Below are 20,386 nucleotides of genomic sequence, written 5' to 3' on the forward strand. Positions count from 1 at the left end.
AGTTTTTTTGATGTGCGTAGAAAAGTGTGCACGCGAGTTTTTGTAGGATAAAGTGTTAGCCTGACATCAGTATATATATATATATATATATATATATATATATATATATATATATATATATATATATATATATATATTCTCTGGGACTCTGTAGATTACGAATATTCAAATGGTTCAAATGGCTCTGAGCACTATGGGACTTAACATCTGTGGTCATCAGTCCGCTAGAACTTAGAACTACTTAAAGCTAACTAACCTAAGGACATCACACACATCCATGCCCGAGGCAGGATTCGAACCTACGACCGTAGCAGTCGCGCGGTTCCGGACTGCGCGCCTAGGACCGCTAGACCACTGCGGACGGCCAGATTACGAAGACATCTCTGAGGTTGTGAAGACATAATTGTAAGATTATGAAATAATTGTTCTTGGTTCGAAAGGAGCAAGATGCCGGAATAAACGTTTGACTGGAAAGTGTGGTATCTCTCATTGTGGAAGTAATGTTATGTATGTGTGGTGTTTCCGATCCGTTGGCATTTCTGAGATCACCCCAACTCAGGTGAACATGATCTTGCAGGTTTCTTATGAAAAGAAAGCTTTTGCGGTTACGTGACTATTTTCAAGGTATAATATATATTATAAATTCATAATTGATTCACAGGACATTCATTAAATGAAACAAATTATAAAAATTTATTGATTTTTCACATTCTTTTAAAACAAACTTGCATATAGTCCGTCAATTACAAATCCAACTGGCGGCAAATGTTCTTCCATCGACATCCATCAGGCTGCGGAACGTAAATGTCCCAAAATATGAAATATTCCATTTTAGGTTATGATGCAGGCTCGGAATACCGTCCTGCGAAGAGCACAGTCTTCGTCTGAGTATCCAGAATGAGGAATACGAATGGATGATCAGCCCTGAAGACGGTGTGGCTTACTGTTATTGGCAGCGACAGGTAATGGACCCCAAGCGCTGTAAAGAAACAAACAGTTTGTTAGTTGGAACCAAAGAATTTACCAAGCTGTGACATGGTTGCGAATAAAATAGTGACCCGAATATAGGATAAATTTCCTTTACTATACGTCTATGGTCACAAATGTTTTTGTCATCAGACTACCGGTTTATATACCTGGCAGGTTGATAAACACACAAACAAACACAAACATACGAACAAAATTCAAGCTTTCGCAACCGCAACCAACGGTTGCTTCATCAGGAAAGAGGGAAGGAGAGGGAAAGACGAAAGGATGTGTTTGTTTGTGTGTCTATCAACCTGCCAGCGCTTTCGTTTGGTAAGTCACATCATCTTTGTTTTCAGATATATTTTTCCCATGTGGAATGTTTCATATATCGCATCAAAAAAATGTATACACAATTTGAACTTTCATAGACAATTTATTTCCCGTTCTACAAGGTTAAATATCTGTGAGAAAGTAATGTTCTTCAACAGGTGGCAGCAGTGGAAAGGAAGTAACTGCAACATGGTGAACGTGCGTTTGAGCTTTGAAGCGCGGAAGCAGATAATTAAGTGGTACTGTAAGTTTGAGAATGTAGCTGCGGTTCGAAGACAGTGGAGAAGTGAGTCTGGTACAGAACCACCTTCAAGGTTAACAATTACACGTCTACGAGGTAAATTCGCAGTTCATGGAACAGTGTCTGATGTGCATAAAGGTCGATCAGGGCGACCTCGTACAGTTACAAGTGATGATTCCACAACTGCGGTCTTGGAACTGTTTCAGCGTTCGCCTAAAAAATCTCCAAGGCAAGCGGCACGTGAGTAGTGTGCTACGCATTCTGAAGAAAGGCAAGTTTCGTGTGTACATTCCAAGGCTGGTGCAACGGCTAAGTGACGACGATCCAGATCGAAGGTTAGAGTTTTGTGAATGGGTTCAGAAGATGGTGAGACGTGAACCGGGATTTATGGGTAGCATAATTTCGTCGGACGAAGCCCAATTCAAACTCAATGGAACTGTCAATAGGCACAATTTTACGTACTAGGCTGAAGATAATCCTCACATTACAGTGGAAAAGACTGAATTTTCCTGGTGTAAATGTGTGGGACTCATTGGGCCTTTCCACTTTGAAGGTACTGTTACTGGAGAAACGTAGCTAACAATGCTTGCTGACTCCATATTCCCTGCCATTTGTGCATTATACGGTAATGATGAGTTTTATTTCCAACAAGATGGCGCCCCGCCGCACTATCATAGGGACGTACGAGCGTACCTGGATCACAATGTGCCAGGCCAGTGGATAGGACGCAGGGAGTTTCCCGCACGCTGTCCAGACCTCACGCCGCTGGGTTTCTTCTTATGGGGTACAGTAAAAGATGAGGTGTACAAACGTAAACCACGTAACCTGGACACACTTTGAAATGAGATTCAGGCGGTGTGCGCTTAAATCTCATTGGACACTTTGGTACGATGTACGGAATCAGTGGTGACTCGTACTCAGAAATGTATTGACGATGAAGGTCATCAGTTTGAACATTAATCACATTTGCAAAGTACATTTATTTTTCCAATTGGACGTTAAGCTTTCCATTTTCCAGAAATTAAACATTGTAAAACGGGAAACAAATATTCTATGACGCTTCAGAGTGTGTATAGATGTACATCAGACGACGATGGTGCTGATTTTGCATTTAACATTTGACGATGCCACTATAGCTGCAGTAGTTTAGGACATGTTTTTATAAAACAGATCTGAATTTGATCATTATAGACCGAAACCAGTAACCTCATGACGAAAACATTTTGTGACCATAGACGTAAAATAAAGTAAATTTATTTCAAAGAATTTAATCATATTTTCATTAATTAGGACATACATTAAACTAACGTCTGTGAAATTTGCAACACTCTAGAGGAATGGTGCTAATATATTCAAATTTAGACGATGCTCAGGACAGTGTGATGCGTCGCTACACAGATTGGACAAAAATATGGGTAAACCGCAGATGCTAGCAAACTCTGCAGGTTGCACTTTCGTACGTGACCACAAACGGGGCCTGTAAAATGTCCTCAATATGTTCCGAGTGTCATTTATGGTCAGAACAGTGATCTGTGTATTGTTAGTGCATTATGTCGGAGCTAAGTTAATTCGAACGTGGGCAAATTGTTGGTGCTCTATGGTAAGTGCTTCCGTAAGCAAGGTGGCATAAGTGTTTGGTGAGACACTGTATCGAATATATGGGGAAAGTATAAAAACATAATCCCCTACGTCACAACGCGAACGATAGTGTATGTTGTGTGATCGTAATCATTCAAGAGGATTGTAACGAATATCACTGCAGAACTGAAGGTCGCTCTCGAGAAACCTGTCAGCACCGAAACAACACAAAGGGGGCTCCATAAGCAGGGAACTGCAGGGTGAGACGGAATTCCAAAACCAACCCATCAGTAACGCAAATGTCTGTAACAGGAAAATGTTGTGTCGAAGCCATAAAACCTGGGCTATGGAGCAATGGAAGAGCGTCATTTGGTTGGATTTGTCTTTTGTCTTGTTTCAGACTGTTTCCAACTTCTGGCTGGGTTTAAGTTCCACGAGTAAAACGTGGCGGTGGTGGTTTGGGCAGCCATATCGTGGTATTCCATGAGCCCTGTGATTTCTCTGCAAGGTCGCATTACTGTCAAGGATCATGCGATCATTTTGAACCTTTGTGATTCACTTGGAAGAGAAGGGCATTTGAACGAAGTTCACCACCGTATGGGACATGTATTTATTCATTCAGAGGCGTCTGGAAGCTGTTTTAGATATTAACAGTTTTCCTACACCGCATTAGGCATGGTAATGTGCTGTGTTCGTGGTGTTTCCGTATTTTTCCCCACCTGTAACATACCACAAATATCATGATAAACACATTGTACAAAACAATTAATCGCCTCAGGAGACAAGACGAAAACCGTGAAGTAATTTGATGATAACTTGCATTCGGCGAGAATCCATACACAGGTGAAACCATTCATAGCCCAGATTCAGTAGCATGCCTCAGTCGAATGAGATTTTCACTCTGCAGCGGAGTGTGCATCGATATGAAACTTCCTGGCAGATTAAAACTATATGCCGGACCGAGACTCAAACTCGGGACCTTTGCCTTTTGCAGGCTAGTGCTCTACAATCTGAGCTACCCAAGCACGACTCACGAAGCGTCCTCACAGCTTCAATTCTGCCAGTACCTCGTCTCCTACCTTCCAAACTTCACAAAAGCTCTTCTGCAAACCTTACAGAACTACCACCCCTGGAAGAAAGGATACTGCAGAGACATGGCTTAGCCACAGCCTGGTGGATGTTTCCAGAATGAGGTTTTCACTCTGCAGCGGAGTGTGCGCTGATTTGTAACTTCCTGGCAGATTAAGAGCTTCTGTGAAGTTTGGAAGGTAGGAGACGAGGTATTGCCAGAACTGAAGCTGTGAGGATGAGTCGTGACGCTTGCTTCGGTAGCTCAGATGCTAGAGAATTTATCACCGAAAGGCAAAGGTCCCAAGTTCGAGTCTCGATCCGGCACACAGTTTTAACCTGCCAGGAAGTTTCATCTCAGCGCACACTCCGCTGCACAGTGAAAATCTCATTCTGGAAACATCCCCAAGGCTGTGGCTAAGCCATGTCTCCGCAATATCCTTTCTTTCAGGAGTGCTAGTTCTGCAAGTTTCGCAGAAGAGTTTCTGTGAAGTCTGGAAGGTAGGAGACGGGGTACTGGCAGAACTGAAGCTATGAGGAGGTGTCCTGAGTCGTGCTTGGGTACCTCAGACAGTAGAGCACTTGCCAGCAAAAGTCAAAAGTCCCGAGTTCGAGTCTCGGTCCGACACACAGTTTTAATCTCCCAGGAAGTTTCAGGATACCTGAGTGTTTGTCAAATCAGAAACGCATGCAAGCGGTCTTGTCAACACTGTTGTTTTCATCTGGGAAGGAGAGAGTGTCCACCGCTTACTCATCATGAAAACGTGAAAGAAGCAGTAACACGTGATCATTAAGAATTTCGAAATGATTATCCTGGTTCATGTTCATGGTAACCTGAATAAATGGGTGAAATCATGTTACGAAAAACAGTTTCCAAGACTTCACAGACTACCGCCGGCAAGAATGTCACTTCCATGAATATGTGGTGTCTGTTCTTTCGGACATTTCCGAAAGAGAGACACCATGGATAATTCGCAGCTGTGATATATATTAGAGAACTGAAGGTGGAGGGGGGAGAAAGGAAAGAAAAGAAAAAGAATTAATGGTATCAGCTGCAGCGGAAATTTGTGCAGAATCAGCAGCGACGAGTGAAAATGTGTGCTGTACTGTGACTTGAACCCAAGATCCTCTGCTTTCTAGGCACCTGCATTCACCACTGCGCAACACAGACACATGTTTATCGCAACTGCGCGGAATGTCTCTATACGCTCCCCTGTCGACCCATAATCCGACTTAGCGGCACCCATGCACAGACCCCCTCCAGTTCTCCGTACTCGCTGGACGTGTCCGGAAGAACACACAACGCGCATTTATGTAATTGATTCGCCTCAATGGGCAACAATCCAGAACCTTTAGCACAGATGCACATTTACTTTCGACCTCCAGCGAGCATGGAGGACATGGACCAGGTCTGTGGATAGGTGCGCTAAGTGGGGAGATCCTAGGTTCCAGTTCAGTCCCGCACACGTTTTCACTCGTCGCTGTTCATTCCGTATAAAGTTCTGATGCAGCTGATTTTATTAGATTCTTTCCTTTCCTTTCCTTTCCTTTCCTTTCCTTTCCTTTCCTTTCCTTTCCTTTCCTTTCCTTTCCTTTCCTTTCTCGCCCCTCTACTTTCAACATACACAATAAGAGTTAAACTCTTCACACGTTCCTGCTTAAACACCTCATTGGACCATCGAAGCCCTCGACACTTTGGCTTTTTTGAAACGAGGCAAAAACAGGACCGCACTACACACTTCTAATCCGTTACTGGTCAGTCCCTGTGTCGTTTGACCTGTAGAAGACGTGCAGCTGCATGTACCACTGTGAGCAACGGCCATTTGAGAGGTAATCGACTTTAAAAGCAGTCCTCTTCAAATTATTCACTCTAAAAGTGGTTGAGATGCGCCGGCTTTCAATGACAGAAGCATTTTCTGTCGAGTCTGAAACAGGTTGTCATTGACAAGGGATGACACTCGTACCGAGTCACTGATGTTTATGATCTTTCCATGACCACTGTTCTTAAGCTGTGTTACATGGTTGCACGTGTACGCCATTTCTTGTAGAAAGGCTGGACGGTCCACGTTGGCACACAAGCAAATCAGAAAAAAAACGTTCACAGTGTGGTCATACGTACATCCAAACACAACTTTTTTGTGACATTCAGTCAGGTCTCCAAGTTAACTCTCCTTAATGCACTGATTCCAAATAACCGCCTGTTACGTACATACCACTTCTCTGCCATGACTGATGTCAGTAGGAGTGAATCATAGCTTATGACCTACACCATCTGCAGTGCTCCAAAGCGACCATGTGCTCTATTAATGGGGTGACCAATATCTTGTCCAGTGAGTTTAGCTCCATCGACACGACCTCATGGCCTAGTTCTACTTTCTACTGACACAGTTGAACAGTGGTGCTTAAGCTTTCCATTTTGAACTACTTTTGTGTTAATTCATTGGTTCTTGAGTGTAATGTTAGATGTCATTGTGTATGCTGCATAATATTTTAACTACACAGGTCATCATCAGGTGCAGCTGTAATGGCGTCTCGGCCCGCATCTCGTGGTCGTGCGGTAGCGTTCTCGCTTCCCACGCCCGGGTTCCTGGGTTCGATTCCCGGCGGGGTCAGGGATTTTCTCTGCCTCGTGGTGGCTGGGTGTTGTGCGATGTCCTTAGGTTAGTTAGGTTTAAGTAGTTCTAAGTTCTAGGGGAGTGATGACCATAGCTGTTAAGTCCCATAGTGCTCAGAGCCATTTTGTAATGGCGCCTCTGTTTATAAACCAGACACTTCGGAGTGCTTACGTCATCGTTTCACATGAGTCGCTGTCATATAGGCCTAGTACTTGGCATGGTGGTGTGGGGAATCATTGGCTACACAACATGATCACTTCTGATTTCCATAGCCGATATCTTGGAAAGTAGGCGTTAAATTCTGTCATGTTAAGGCCAGTGGTTGTGCCCTATCTTCGAGGTCACTGTGATGTTAGTTTTCAACACGACAACGTAAGACAGCAAGTTGACCATGTTGTCCTGATCTACCTTGATGTAGACGGTGTTCAACTAGTGGCCATCGCGCCACGTTCTACAGATCTCTCATCCACTGAAAACATTTGGTCTTCGGTTACCGAGAGACTGGCGCTCCACACTCCAAAGCCGGTTTCACTGATGAACTATGGCAAAGACTTGAAGCAGCATGGAATGACATAACCATAATTGACTTTCAGGCTCAGACTTTGTACCCAACTAGGTTAAAAAGGCAGCCGCAGCTGCTAACTTTCACTACCCATATACTTCCAAATCACTTACAAATTTAATCAGGTATCTTGCTACTATACTCTACATAACCAATAGGTAAAATTTTATTTGCTTTTCTCCCCTATGTTGCTGTTTTAATGATCAATGGTGTGTATATGCATACTCCGAATATCGTTATAGAATGCATCCATCTCATTCACATTTCATGATTAGAAAAACAGAGCACCTTGAACGACATGTGCATTAGTATGTTCTGCAGAAATGATTACCATTTGAGCCATGTCGGTCTGCGAGTTCAAGGTAAACATCGATATCGCGGCGCAACACCATCTACTGATTATACGTGGCTGCAGCTCTCATTGTCGCTAAAAAACTAAAGATAATGGATCAGTGTGAGTTGAACAGATGTGCTGGATGCCTCGCAGGTGTATGCGCGAATCGTACCGTCGACGGCGCATCGTTGGCATGAGAGAATGCGATGCATTGATCGAGGAAATTGCAGTTCAAAATGGTTCTTATGGCTCTGAGCACTATGGGGCTTAACATCTGAGGTCATCAGTCCCCTAGAACTTAGACCTACTTAAACCTAACTAACGTAAGGACATCACACACACCCACGCCCGAGGCAGGATTCGAACCTGCGACCGTAGCGGTCGCGCGTTTCCAGACTGAAGCGCCTAGATCCGCTCGGCCACACCGGCCGGCAAATTGCAGTTCATGTGGGACTAAGTGTTTCAGAAGAGCAACGGGTGTGTGCCGACTGATTCACAGAATGCCATAGAACACGACGAGGTGGGTCAGGTCGCACCACCCAGACCAACCCTGGAGAAGATTGACATCTCATCTGAATGTCATTGCAGGACAGATCTGTATCCTCCTCGGCTCTGGCGACATCGGCCGGGGACAGATCCTGAAAGACCAACGATGACTGAAGAGAATCGTTCAACGTGACGGAAGTGCAGTCCTTCCGCAAACTGCTGCAGATTTCAATGCTAGCCCATCAACAAGTGTCAGCGTGTGAAGCATTCAAAGAAACATAATCGATATGGGCTTTCGGAGCCGAACGCCCACTAGTCTACCCTCGCACAAAGCTCTACGCCTCGTCTTGGCCATGTCCCACCGACATTGGACTGTTGATGACTGGAAACAAGTTTCCTGTCGGACAAGTCTCGTTTCAAATTGTATCGAGCGGATGGATTTGTATGGGTGTGGAGGCAACGTCATCAATCCATGCACCCTGCATGTCAATAGAAGACTATTAAAGATGGTGGAGGCTGTGTACTGGAGTGGGGCGTGGGCAGCTGGGGTAATATGGGACCCCTGGCAGGTCTAGATACGACTCTAACAGGTGACACGTACGTTAGCATCCTGTCTGATAACCTCATCCATTCATTTCCATTGTGCATTCCGACGAACTTGGGCAATTCCAGCAGGACAATACGACACCCCATACGTTCAGAATTGCTACAGAGTGACTCCAGGAACACTCTTCTGAGTTAAACACTTCCGCTGGCCACCAAACTCCACAGACGTGAACATTATTGAGCATATCTGGGAAGCCTTGCAACGTGCTGTTCGGAAGAGATCTCGAACCCCTCGTACTTTTACGGATTTATGGACAGAACTGCAGGTTTCATGGTGTCAGTTCCCTCCAACACAACTATAGACAGTAGTAGAGTCCATGCCACGTCGTTTGCGGCACTTTTGCGTGCTCGCAGGGGCCCTACACGATATTAGGCAGGCGTACCTGTTTCTTTGCCTCTTCAGTGTATAAACTGTGGGTACTGAAATGAGGAAGTGCATGACGATTGTTTTCACTGAACCTGTCACTGTAAGCGTGGATTATGCTGGTTTTCGTCTTACTTGAACAACAGAGGTAAGGAACAGGTTATCGCCACGAAAAAGGCAGTTCAGGCATAATAAATGAGAGAATAAGTGAATCTAAAAACTAATGGTGTTCCATTCACTGTTGTTTAACACTATTTTCTACCCAAGAAAGTTTTTCAGTTTCGAGTTTATAAACTTGTTGCAGCTGCGAGAAAAAGAATAATAAGAGTCTGTAACCTGGTGAAGATCAGCCCCACCTTGGCAAGAACTGACAGACAGTAGTTAAATGATCAGTGGCATCAAGATTAAAAAGAGACTCAAAATGTGTGAAAGGCTGGAAGTCGACAATGTGTGAACCATTTTTCGTGTAGGACAGCAGTGACAAAATGCATTACACCAGTGAACATTACAGTCCACAGGATACTAATTGAAGAGATGAAGTTAACTGTAAAATATGCAGACAACAGAGAAGGAGATGCCAAATTGAAAGTCAACCAATGGAAAAATAAGGAAGCAGTTACCATCTTCAAAAGCGATTTCAGCCAATAGAAGACCAAGAATAGTGCAGTCATATTCAATACAGAGGCAATGAAGAGACAGCTTAGTGTACCAATGCCAACACTGCAACCTTTCTGGGTAGTATGAATGAGTCGACAGGGGTAACAATGTGGAAGCATCTTCTGACAAACAAGAATTAAGGATAAGTGTTCCTGTTGCTGAGTGTTGTTCAGAATTTTGTCAGACTTAGAGACTGGGAAAGAACAGTGTGGCAGAGATTGACATACAGGAGGTAAAAATGAGCAGAGACAAGGTAGCATTTAAAACTGAATATTTTGAGGACAGCAGATTTAAATCAGAGTTAGAGTTAACCCTTTCTGAGGAAGTGAATGACAAATGACTGACGAATTTCAAGGGCTTTCCCATTCTGATTAAGGTAATATGGGGGGGGGGGGGGCAAAGATGATAATTCTGAGGTAGTAGAAGATGTTGGTAAACATGAGTTGCAGCAAGAAAGTCAAGGGGTGCCAGAAGGTACAAAGTGCTTAGATAAATTTTTGAGAAGTGAACCTATAATGAAGTTAAAATAAATTTCTCCAAAAAATTAGGAAATTACATTTGCCAGCCCTCAAAAGTAATATTCAAAAATAATATTGTTGTAACTGTGTGGGAAAGGTAGACGGGGTTAATCCATCAGCACTAGACAATATGAGAACTTTTTTGCCAAGGAACTAACCTGAACAGATTATCAAGTAAATCAAGTATGGTGGGTTCTGTGAGTAACAATGGAAATCCCAGGAATATTGTAGCAAATGGAGCAAATGAAAGTAGAGAAGATAGAAGGAACCCAAATGATTTGTAGGGAGCAACACTTCTAGAAATAACAAGGGAAACTAAAGTTTGCTACAGCTGGGATTGACTCTTTGACAAGATCTAAAATAGAGCCAGTAATAAACAAGTCAAATCCAGCAGTAAATTGTCTAAGAGTAGTCACATACAGTAGGGGATATGAAAACCTAAATCACATATAGTGCTAAACAAAACTGTTTTAGTCAGAAGAACCTTTTTGAATTGGGGACAGAAATAATAGACAGACTGACAAAATAGAGAAATTAACAACTATCTGCTGCAAAAATGTTATCAGAAGGATTTCCAACATGCTATGAAAAAGTGTAAAACTGAGGAAAATGAAGAGTAGCTGATCACAAAAGAGCTAGAAGATAGCCACACTGACATTAGTAGTAGTATTAATAGTAATGAAGATAGTGAAGTGTCTAGTTGTAGCATAGAAAGGAAATATGACAAGTAAAAAAGGAACAATGATTTACATAAACAGGTTAATAATGAGGAAGAATAATGAAAGAGAAATGAGATAGATAGGGAAGAGGATTATGCATGTGCCATTTAATTGTAAAAGAGAGGACTGGGTCTTGTGCTCAAGGGGACAGTTTTTCTAAGAAAAGTGTCACATGATATTACATTTTCCTTTGAGATACTTAGCTGTGAAATAAATAAATTCAATGGATAGCAAGAAAAAATTAAAAAAAATCAAGGTATGACATCTAGTCAAACAGATTATTTGGAAGAAGTTCAAATGCAATGTATTTTTGGAAGTGGAAGACTGAGTGTAAATTAAAATTAAAAGAATATGAACCTTTTTTCATAAAGACCTGTGCTATTCCATTTTCTAAGGAACAGGCTGTAAGGAAGGAAATGAAGAAAATGCTGGACTGGAGGATAATTGGAAGATTCATAGTAGTTACAACAACACCTTAAAACTAGTTAGAAAAAAGACCGGATGCATCATGAGAGTAGTCCTGGATGCTATAAAATTAAATGAATTGGTTCTAAGGGAAAGGAGCAGACCACCTGACACTGATTGAACCTTGCAAAACTTCCATGCCTATAAATGTCTTACTTCTTATGATGTAAGCTAAGCATTACCAATACTGTGTGGCACTTTTAGGCTAGAGCTATCTGTTTGTTATTAACTACTTAATTATTTCATAAAGTGACAGTTTATGTAGATAACATGCTAGTTCAGACTGGCATGAACATTATGGAGCTTTAGACAATGTACTCAGAGCTATTTAGAAAGGGGGTATAGAATTGAAACTGAGTAAGTCTGAGTTGTTGTTGTTGTTATTGTGGTCTTCAGTCCTGAGACTGGTTTGATGCAGCTCTCCATGCTACTCTATCCTGTGCAAGCTTCTTCATCTCCCAGTACCTACTGCAACCTACATCCTTCTGAATCTGCTTAGTGTACTCATCTCTCGGTCTCCCTCTACGATTTTTACCCTCCTCACTGCCCTCCAACGCTAAATTTGCGATCCCCTGACGCCTCAAAACATGTCCTACCAACCGATCCCTTCTTCTAGTCAAGTTGTGCCACAAACTTCTCTTCTCCCCAATCCTATTCAATACCTCCTCATTAGTTACATGATCTATCCACCTTATCTTCAGTATTCTTCTGTAGCACCACATTTCGAAAGCTTCTATTCTCTTCTTGTCCAAACTAGTTATCGTCCATGTTTCACTTCCATACATGGCTACACTCCAAACAAATATTTTCAGAAATGACTTCCTGACACTTAAATCTATATTCGATGTTAACAAATTTCTCTTCTTCAGAAACGCTTTCCTTGCCATTGCCAGTCTGCATTTTATATCCTCTCTACTTCGACCATCATCAGTTATTTTACTTCCTAAATAGCAAAACTCCTTTACTACTTTAAGTGTCTCATTTCCTAATCTAATTCCCTCAGCATCACTCGATTTAATTTGACTACATTCCATTATCCTCGTTTTGCTTTTGTTGATGTTCATCTTATATCCTCCTTTCAAGACACTGTCCATTCCGTTCAACTGCTCTTCCAAGTCCTTTGCCGTCTCTGACAGAATTACAATGTCATCGGCGAACCTCAAAGTTTTTACTTCGTCTCCATGAATTTTAATACCTACTCCAAATTTTTCTTTTGTTTCCTTTACTGCTTGCTCAATATACAGATTGAATAACATCGGGGAGAGGCTACAACCCTGTCTCACTCCTTTCCCAACCACTGCTTCCCTTTCATGCCCCTCGACTCTTATGACTGCCATCTGGTTTCTGTACAAATTGTAAATAGCCTTTCGCTCCCTGTATTTTACCCCTGCCACCTTTAGAATTTGAAAAAGAGTATTCCAGTCAACATTGTCAAAAGCTTTCTCTAAGTCTACAAATGCTAGAAACGTAGGTTTGCCTTTTCTTAATCTTTCTTCTAAGATAAGTCGTAAGGTCAGTATTGCCTCACGTGTTCCAACATTTAGACGGAATCCAAACTGATCCTCCCCGAGGTCCGCATCTACCAGTTTTTCCATTCGTCTGTAAAGAATTCGCGTTAGTATTTAGCAGCTGTGACTTATTAAACTGATAGTTCGGTAATTTTCACATCTGTCAGCACCTGCTTTCTTTGGGATTGGAATTATTATATTTTTTTGAAGTCTGAGGGTATTTCACCTGTCTCATACATCTTGCTCACCAGGTGGTAGAGTTTTGTCATGACTGGCTCTCCCAAGGCCGTCAGTAGTTCTAATGGAATGTTGTCTACTCCGGGGGCCTTGTTTCGTCTCAGGTCTTTCAGTGCTCTGTCAAACTCTTCATGCAGTATCGTATCACCCATTTCGTCTTCATCTACATCCTCTTCCATTTCCATAATATTGTCCTCAAGTACATCACCCTTGTATAAACCTTCTATATACTCCTTCCACCTTTCTGCCTTCCCTTCTTTGCTTAGAACTGGGTTGCCATCTGAGCTCTTGATATTCATACACGTGGTTCTCTTCTCTCCAAGGGTCTCTTTAATTTTCCTGTAGGCAGTATCTATCTTACCCCTAGTGAGATAAGCCTCTACATCCTTACATTTGTCCTCTAGCCATCCCTGTTTAGCCATTTTGCACTTCCTGTCAATCTCATTTTTGAGACGTTTGTATTCCTTTTTGCCTGCTTCATTTACTGCATTTTTATATTTTCTCCTTTCATCAATTAAATTCAATATTTCTTCTGTTACCCAAGGATTTCTAGCAGCCCTCGTCTTTTTAGCTACTTTATCCTCTGCTGCCTTCACTACTTCATCCCTCAGAGCTACCCATTCTTCTTCTACTGTATTTCTTTCCCCTATTCCTGTCAATTGTTCCCTTATGCTCTCCCTGAAACTCTGTACAACCTCTGGTTCTTTCAGTTTATCCAGGTCCCATCTCCTTAATTTCCCACATTTTTGCAGTTTCTTCAGTTTTAATCTACAGGTCATAACCAATAGATTGTGGTCAGAGTCCACATCTGCCCCTGGAAATGTCTTACAACTTAAAACCTGGTTCCTAAATCTCTGTCTTACCATTATATAATCTATCTGATACCTTTTAGTATCTCCAGGGTTCTTCCACGTATACAACCTTCTTTCATGATTCTTAAACCAAGTGTTACCTATGACTAAGTTGTGCTCTGTACAAAATTCTACTAGGCGGCTTCCTCTTTCATTTCTTAGCCCCAATCCATATTCACCTACTATGTTTCCTTCTCTCCCTTTTCCTACACTCGAATTCCAGTCACCCATTACTATTAAATTTTCGTCTCCCTTCACTATCTGAATAATTTCTTTTATTTCATCGTACATTTCTTCAATTTCTTCGTCATCTGCAGAGCTAGTTGGCATATAAACTTGTACTACTGTAGTAGGTGTGGGCTTCGTATCTATCTTGGCCACAATAATGCGTTCACTATGCTGTTTGTAGTAGCTTACCCGCATTCCTATTTTCCTATTCATTATTAAACCTACTCCTGCATAACCCCTATTTGATTTTGTGTTTATAACCCTGTAATCACCTGACCAGAAGTCTTGTTCCTCCTGCCACCGAACTTCACTAATTCCCACTATATCTAACTTTAACCTATCCATTTCCCTTTTTAAATTTTCTAACCTACCTGCCCGATTAAGGGATCTGACATTCCACGCTCCGATCCGTAGAACGCCAGTTTTCTTTCTCCTGATAACGACATCCTCCTGAGTAGTCCCCGCCCGGAGATCCGAATGGGGGACTATTTTACCTCCGGAATATTTTACCCAAGAGGATGCCATCATCATTTAATCATACAGTAAAGCTGCATGTCCTCGGGAAAAATTACGGCTGTAGTTTCCCCTTGCTTTCAGCCGTTCGCAGTACCAGCACAGCAAGGCCGTTTTGGTTAATGTTGCAAAGCCAGATCAGTCAATCATCCAGACTGTTGCCCCTGCAACTACTGAAAAGGCTGCTGCCCCTCTTCAGGAACCACACGTTTTTCTGGCCTCTCAACAGATACCCCTCCGTTGTGGTTGCACCTACGGTACGGCCATCTGTATCGCTGAGGCACGCAAGCCTCCCCTTCAACGGCAAGGTCCATGGTTCATGGGGGGGGAGGTCTGAGTAGCCAACGAAATAATTTCATTTTTAAGCCACATAATTAATGAAAGAGTAATACAACATGACCCAGGAATATTGAAAGTAATAACAGACTTTCTAGTACATAAAAACAAAAAAAATAGAGTAATGTTCAGTTTTTTTTAAATGAATGCAAACAATCTCAATCACAAAAAAACCTTTACTTTGTGGTAGCTTGTTTCAGTCAGTGTTTCAGTCACTTTTGGGCCATCTTCAGACCTCATACTGAAATACAAACGTAAAATATAAAATACATCTTGTGCAATGAATTTTAAAGGAAGAAATTATACACATGATAGTAGGTAGTGGAAGTGAATGAGCAGGTGTTATGTCTCCATGAGCAACACCTGCTAAGCAGAGCAATATCTGCCCACTGGATACCGACTTACGTTGGCGGTAACATACAGGATGTAAAACATTTATTACAATAAGATATATACAGAATGATTACATGCAAGCTAGTAACAAATGAACAAAATAGGTATCATACATCACATAAAGTAACTAATCAGTTGTGTGAACTTTGATAGCCATCTGTGGGTATTTATTACAATCTCATAGATTGTATAGCACCAAAGATGGTTGTTAACCAACAGTAAAGGTTGCCATGGAGTCAGCTTGGTCATATCAATATCGTCATCCAGTAGAAGAAGATTTCAGTGCTGTGACAGCAGTTGACAAGCAAGTCGAATGTAGTGAAAAAAAATACTGCTTGAGTGACACCATTACTTACCATCCAAGACGTGTGGAGGTGTCAACAAGCATGTTTTGATAGAAGATGATTTCAAAGTTGCGACAGTGACTAGTTGTTACAAAATACTGGCATGCAAGCAAGACAACTGTCGTAATATGTGTCAGATCCCACAGATGAGACTGTTCAAGTAACTAACAAGATAATAAGTAAAGTAGAGTACATAATACCTAAAGCTTGAAAAAACATAACTTACTTCAAAAGAACTACAGCACAAAATCTCACTGACCCATCGAGGTAGTCAAAGATATAAAGCAATGAGCACAAGAATCTGTATTTTAAAAGAACTTTGAACATAGTTGTTCACAGTTACAAATATTCCACAAAATTCCGTAAAATAGAAGTACACAATGTCAGATATACAGAAACATAGGTTACATCACTACGATATATTACATCATGAACCCACCTAAGCATTCATAAATGAACGCCTTTATGCAAAAGGATGCACTATATTATGAAGTGTATAAGTTTCACTTAGTTTTAAGTAAGCAGGTGTCTCCTTTGATATTCTCTATACTGTCAATGTGACTGATGAGAAAACTAATTTATTATGGAAAACAATTATGAATAAGCATTAGATGAAAATAGACACTGATGAGAAAACTAATTTATTATGGAAAACAATTTATTATGGAAAACAAGCAAAGCATTAGATGAAAATAGCCAGCAACATAAAATTGCACAGAACTCTTACATTAATGAGCACACATTCAATCCAAGGGTTTCCAGTATCACTAATATTCATTTTACCCCTGCTGAAACAGCCCTTTTAAACAAAGGGATAAAATATAATTTAACTTCTACTCTAAATGATGTAAACATTAAATGCATAATAGCCAATGTTCAAGTTTCATCAAAACACTCCCATTCGAGTAAATCAGAGTAAAAAGGAACATGCTTCAGGTATGTCTCATAATAAATCAGTATTTGGCTTACACCTAATACGTCACAACCACTTACAAGGATCTACAATGAATAACTTAAACGTTCTTCACAATGCACCTGAAAGATTATTACTTAACACATTAGAAGAGATAGAAATTTGTGCTCACAACAAAAATAAACCCTTGTCCATACTCAACAAGCAATTAGACTTCATAAATAATATTTGTATGATCTTTATGAAGACTTACTATAGAAGGTTGTTTTGTGACAATTATTGTGTAGTTCCTCCCTTGATGTAGTATGATGATTTTGCTGTAGCCTAACTAATTAATGCTATTTTACTTCTGTTCATTTTTATTCCTCTTTTATTTCTCCAAATAATATTTGTAACTTCATGATTATTGCTATTTTATGAACTTTATGTGACTGTAAACAACTACATTCACAGTATCTTTTAACTTTTGACAGCTTATGTGTTAGTCTTACAATTATGACTACTTAGATGGGTCCCTGATGTATTATATCATAGTGACATACCATATATTTTTGTGCATCTGGCACTGAGTATGCCTATTTTATGGAACTTTGTGGAAAATTTATGACTAAACAGCTATGTTCACAGTTCTTTTAAAGTTCAGTTTATTATGTTTATTGTTTTATGTCTTGGACTACCTCAGTGGTCCAATGTGATTTTGTGCCGTAGTGCTCTAATACTTTGAAGTAACTTATATTTTTTAACGTTTTAGGTATTATTTACCCTACTTTGCCTGATATATTGTTAGTTACTTTTCAGTTGTAGATGTATAAAATATTCATTTCACTGTCTACATTTTTCTAAACATCAATAAGAAGAAAGTAGTCTATGTTATGTAAATACTCTTTCAGATCAAAATATTATGAACAAGTGGTGGCAGAATACACACATAAAAGACAGTTGTATTTGGCAAGCTTTTGGCGCCAGTGGCTCCTTCTTCAGGCAGAAGGGTTGAAGGGAAAGGAAGATGGGAGAAGGAAAAGAACTGGGGAGGTCTAAGAAAAGCGGTAGATTTTGGGAAAGTCACCCAGAACCATGGGTCAGCAAAAACTTACCATGTGAAATGAGAAGGAAAGACTGATTGTTGGAGACTGCATCAGATGAGATTTGAAAAGAGGAAAGGTGGAAGACAGGGTAATATGCAGGCAGAGATTACTGCTTAAACATCAAGCTTGAGTTAATAAGAATGAAAAGCTAAGTGTATTGTACATAACAGAGGTGGGAGGGGGTGGTGAAAATAGATGGGAAAGACAATGGAAGCTGTAGAAAACTAAAACAGAATGAAGCAAAGAGTAGTTACAGTGAAGAAATGCTGAGACCGAAGAAATTCATGTAAATTAAGGCCAGGTGGTGGCGAGAACCAAGTACATGTTAGTTCCCACCTATGGAGTTCTGAGAATATGGTGTCTGTGGAGAGAATCCAGATAGTGCATATCATGAAACAGGCACCAAAATCATGATTTTCATGTTGTAGAGCATGCTCTGGAACAGGATATTGTGAGTTGCTAGTATACACCCTCTGTCTATGCCCATTCACCCTAATTGATAATTTGGTGGTAGTCATGCCAGTGTAGGAGGCCAAACACTGTTTACATATTAGCTGGTATATAACGTGTCATTTCACAGGTGGCTCTCCCTTTGACAGTCTATGTTTTGCCAGTTACAGACCTGGTGGTAGGAGGGTACATAAGGCAAGTCTGGCAGTAGGATGGTCACAGGGGTAGGAGCCATAGGGTAGGGAGATGGGTACAGAAGGAGCATAGGGTCTGAAAAGAATGTTGCAGAGATTGTGATGGTGACAGAAAACTATTCTAGATGTGGTGGGCAACATTTCAGAAAGAGTGGGTCTCGTTTCAGGGCATGATTTTAGGATGTCATGGCCCTGTCCAGGTAGCTGATTAACACATTCCAGACCATGACAATACTGAGTCATCAGCAGTGTGCTCTGAAGCTGTTTTGTGGAGGGATTAGCAGTACCAGGATTGGATTGTAATGGCCTGGTAAATCTTTTTAACCAGGCTGGTGGGGTAATTACTTGCAGTGAAGACTGAGGTGAGAATGTTGATGTATTTCTGTGATGCGTCCGATCTGAAGAAATACCTTTGCCTCGGGTGCCAAGGCTGTATGAGAGGGAACATCTGACACGGAAAGGATAGCAACTGTCAAAATTTATGTTCTATTGTTTGTTGATAGACTTATGTGGACGGAAGTGTGTAGCTGGACATCAGTAAGGTCGAGATCAACATCAAGGAAAGTGGCATGGGATTCAGAATAGGACCATGTAAAATTTAATTAGGAGAAAGTATTCAGAGATTCCAGGAATTTTAGCAGGCCAATCTCACCATGAGTCCATATGGTAAAGACGTCATCAATGTATCTGAATCAAACCAGGGGCTGAAGACTTATGGATCCCAGGAAAGCACCCTCCAAGCAACACTTGAAAAGGTTGGCATATGAAAGAGCCATCTGGTTCCCATGGCCATACCCCTGATCTGTTTGTATGTCTGCCCCTCAAAGGTGAAGTAGTTGCTGGTAAGTATAAAGTTAATTAAGGTGAGTAGGAAGGATGTCATAGGTTTGGATCAGGTGGGCTCTGACTGACGAAATGTTCAGCACACCGACCATGTATGCGGGGAAGTTGGTATAGAGGCAGGTGGCATCAATGGTGAAAAGCAAGGTATGTGGTGGGAGTGGGACAGGTACAGATTTCAGACAAGCCAGGAAATGGTTGGCATCTTTAATATAGGAGGGAAGACTTTGTAGTATGAAATGCAGGTTTGATCAACTAAGTCAGATATATGTTCGGTGGGTTCTTTGAAGCCAGAAACTGTAGGATGGCCAGGACCTTAGAAAGAAGGTAAGAAGTGGGAGTGCATGACTTGGGTGGGGTGAGAAGTCCTATAGACTGAAGTTTCAGTCCTTGTGAAAGGCCTGAGGTTTTAAGGAGGGACTGTAGGTCAGATTTACTCACAGGGATGGGATCTTGATGGTAGATGCTGTGTGTAGAGGTATCAGACAGCTGGCGTAGGCCTTCACTAACATACTCCTTTCAGTCATGTACTACAGTGGTCGATTCTTTGTCTGTTGCGAGGATAATGATGGAGTCATCAGCTTGTAGGAAACATAGAGCCTGGAGTTCTGCAGAGGGCAGGTTAGGGTCATGTTGTAGGGACCTGAGGGAGGATTGTGGAGCAATGCTGAACGTGAGGAATTCTTGGAAGACTTGTAAGGGATGATTCTGAAGTAGTGGTGGTGGATCAAGTTGGGATTGTGGTCTGAACTGTTCAAGGCAGGGTTTAATGTCAGGTTCGCTGTTTGGTACGTTTTAAGATTGGGTTGCAAAGTGATGTTTCCAGTGGATATTAAAACTGAAGGGGAGTAGGTCCTTCAAAGCAGAATGATCAAATGAAGATTTAGGGCTGAAAGTGAGCCTCTTAGATAATACAGATAATTCTGGAGGGGAGAGTGCTTTAGATGAGAGGTTAAGGACACTGTACTGTTGTGACTGGTTC

General features: G+C 41.4%; 1 protein-coding gene across 2 annotated transcripts in view; it reads right to left on the reverse strand.

The window, feature by feature from the left end:
* Window positions 1-669: 669 nt before the first annotated feature.
* LOC126335470 (leukocyte elastase inhibitor-like) overlaps window positions 670-20,386 on the reverse strand; it is a 214,482-nt gene continuing 194,765 nt past the window's right edge. For both annotated transcript variants that reach the window (XM_049998784.1, XM_049998786.1), the window contains one exon: window positions 670-979. In XM_049998784.1, the coding sequence (XP_049854741.1) occupies window positions 919-979 (61 nt within the window). In that variant the 3' untranslated portion in view covers window positions 670-918. The remainder of the gene's footprint in view (window positions 980-20,386) is intronic.

The sequence above is a fragment of the Schistocerca gregaria genome, chromosome 2, assembly GCF_023897955.1.
Source record: "Schistocerca gregaria isolate iqSchGreg1 chromosome 2, iqSchGreg1.2, whole genome shotgun sequence".
Lineage (NCBI taxonomy): Eukaryota > Metazoa > Arthropoda > Insecta > Orthoptera > Acrididae > Schistocerca > Schistocerca gregaria.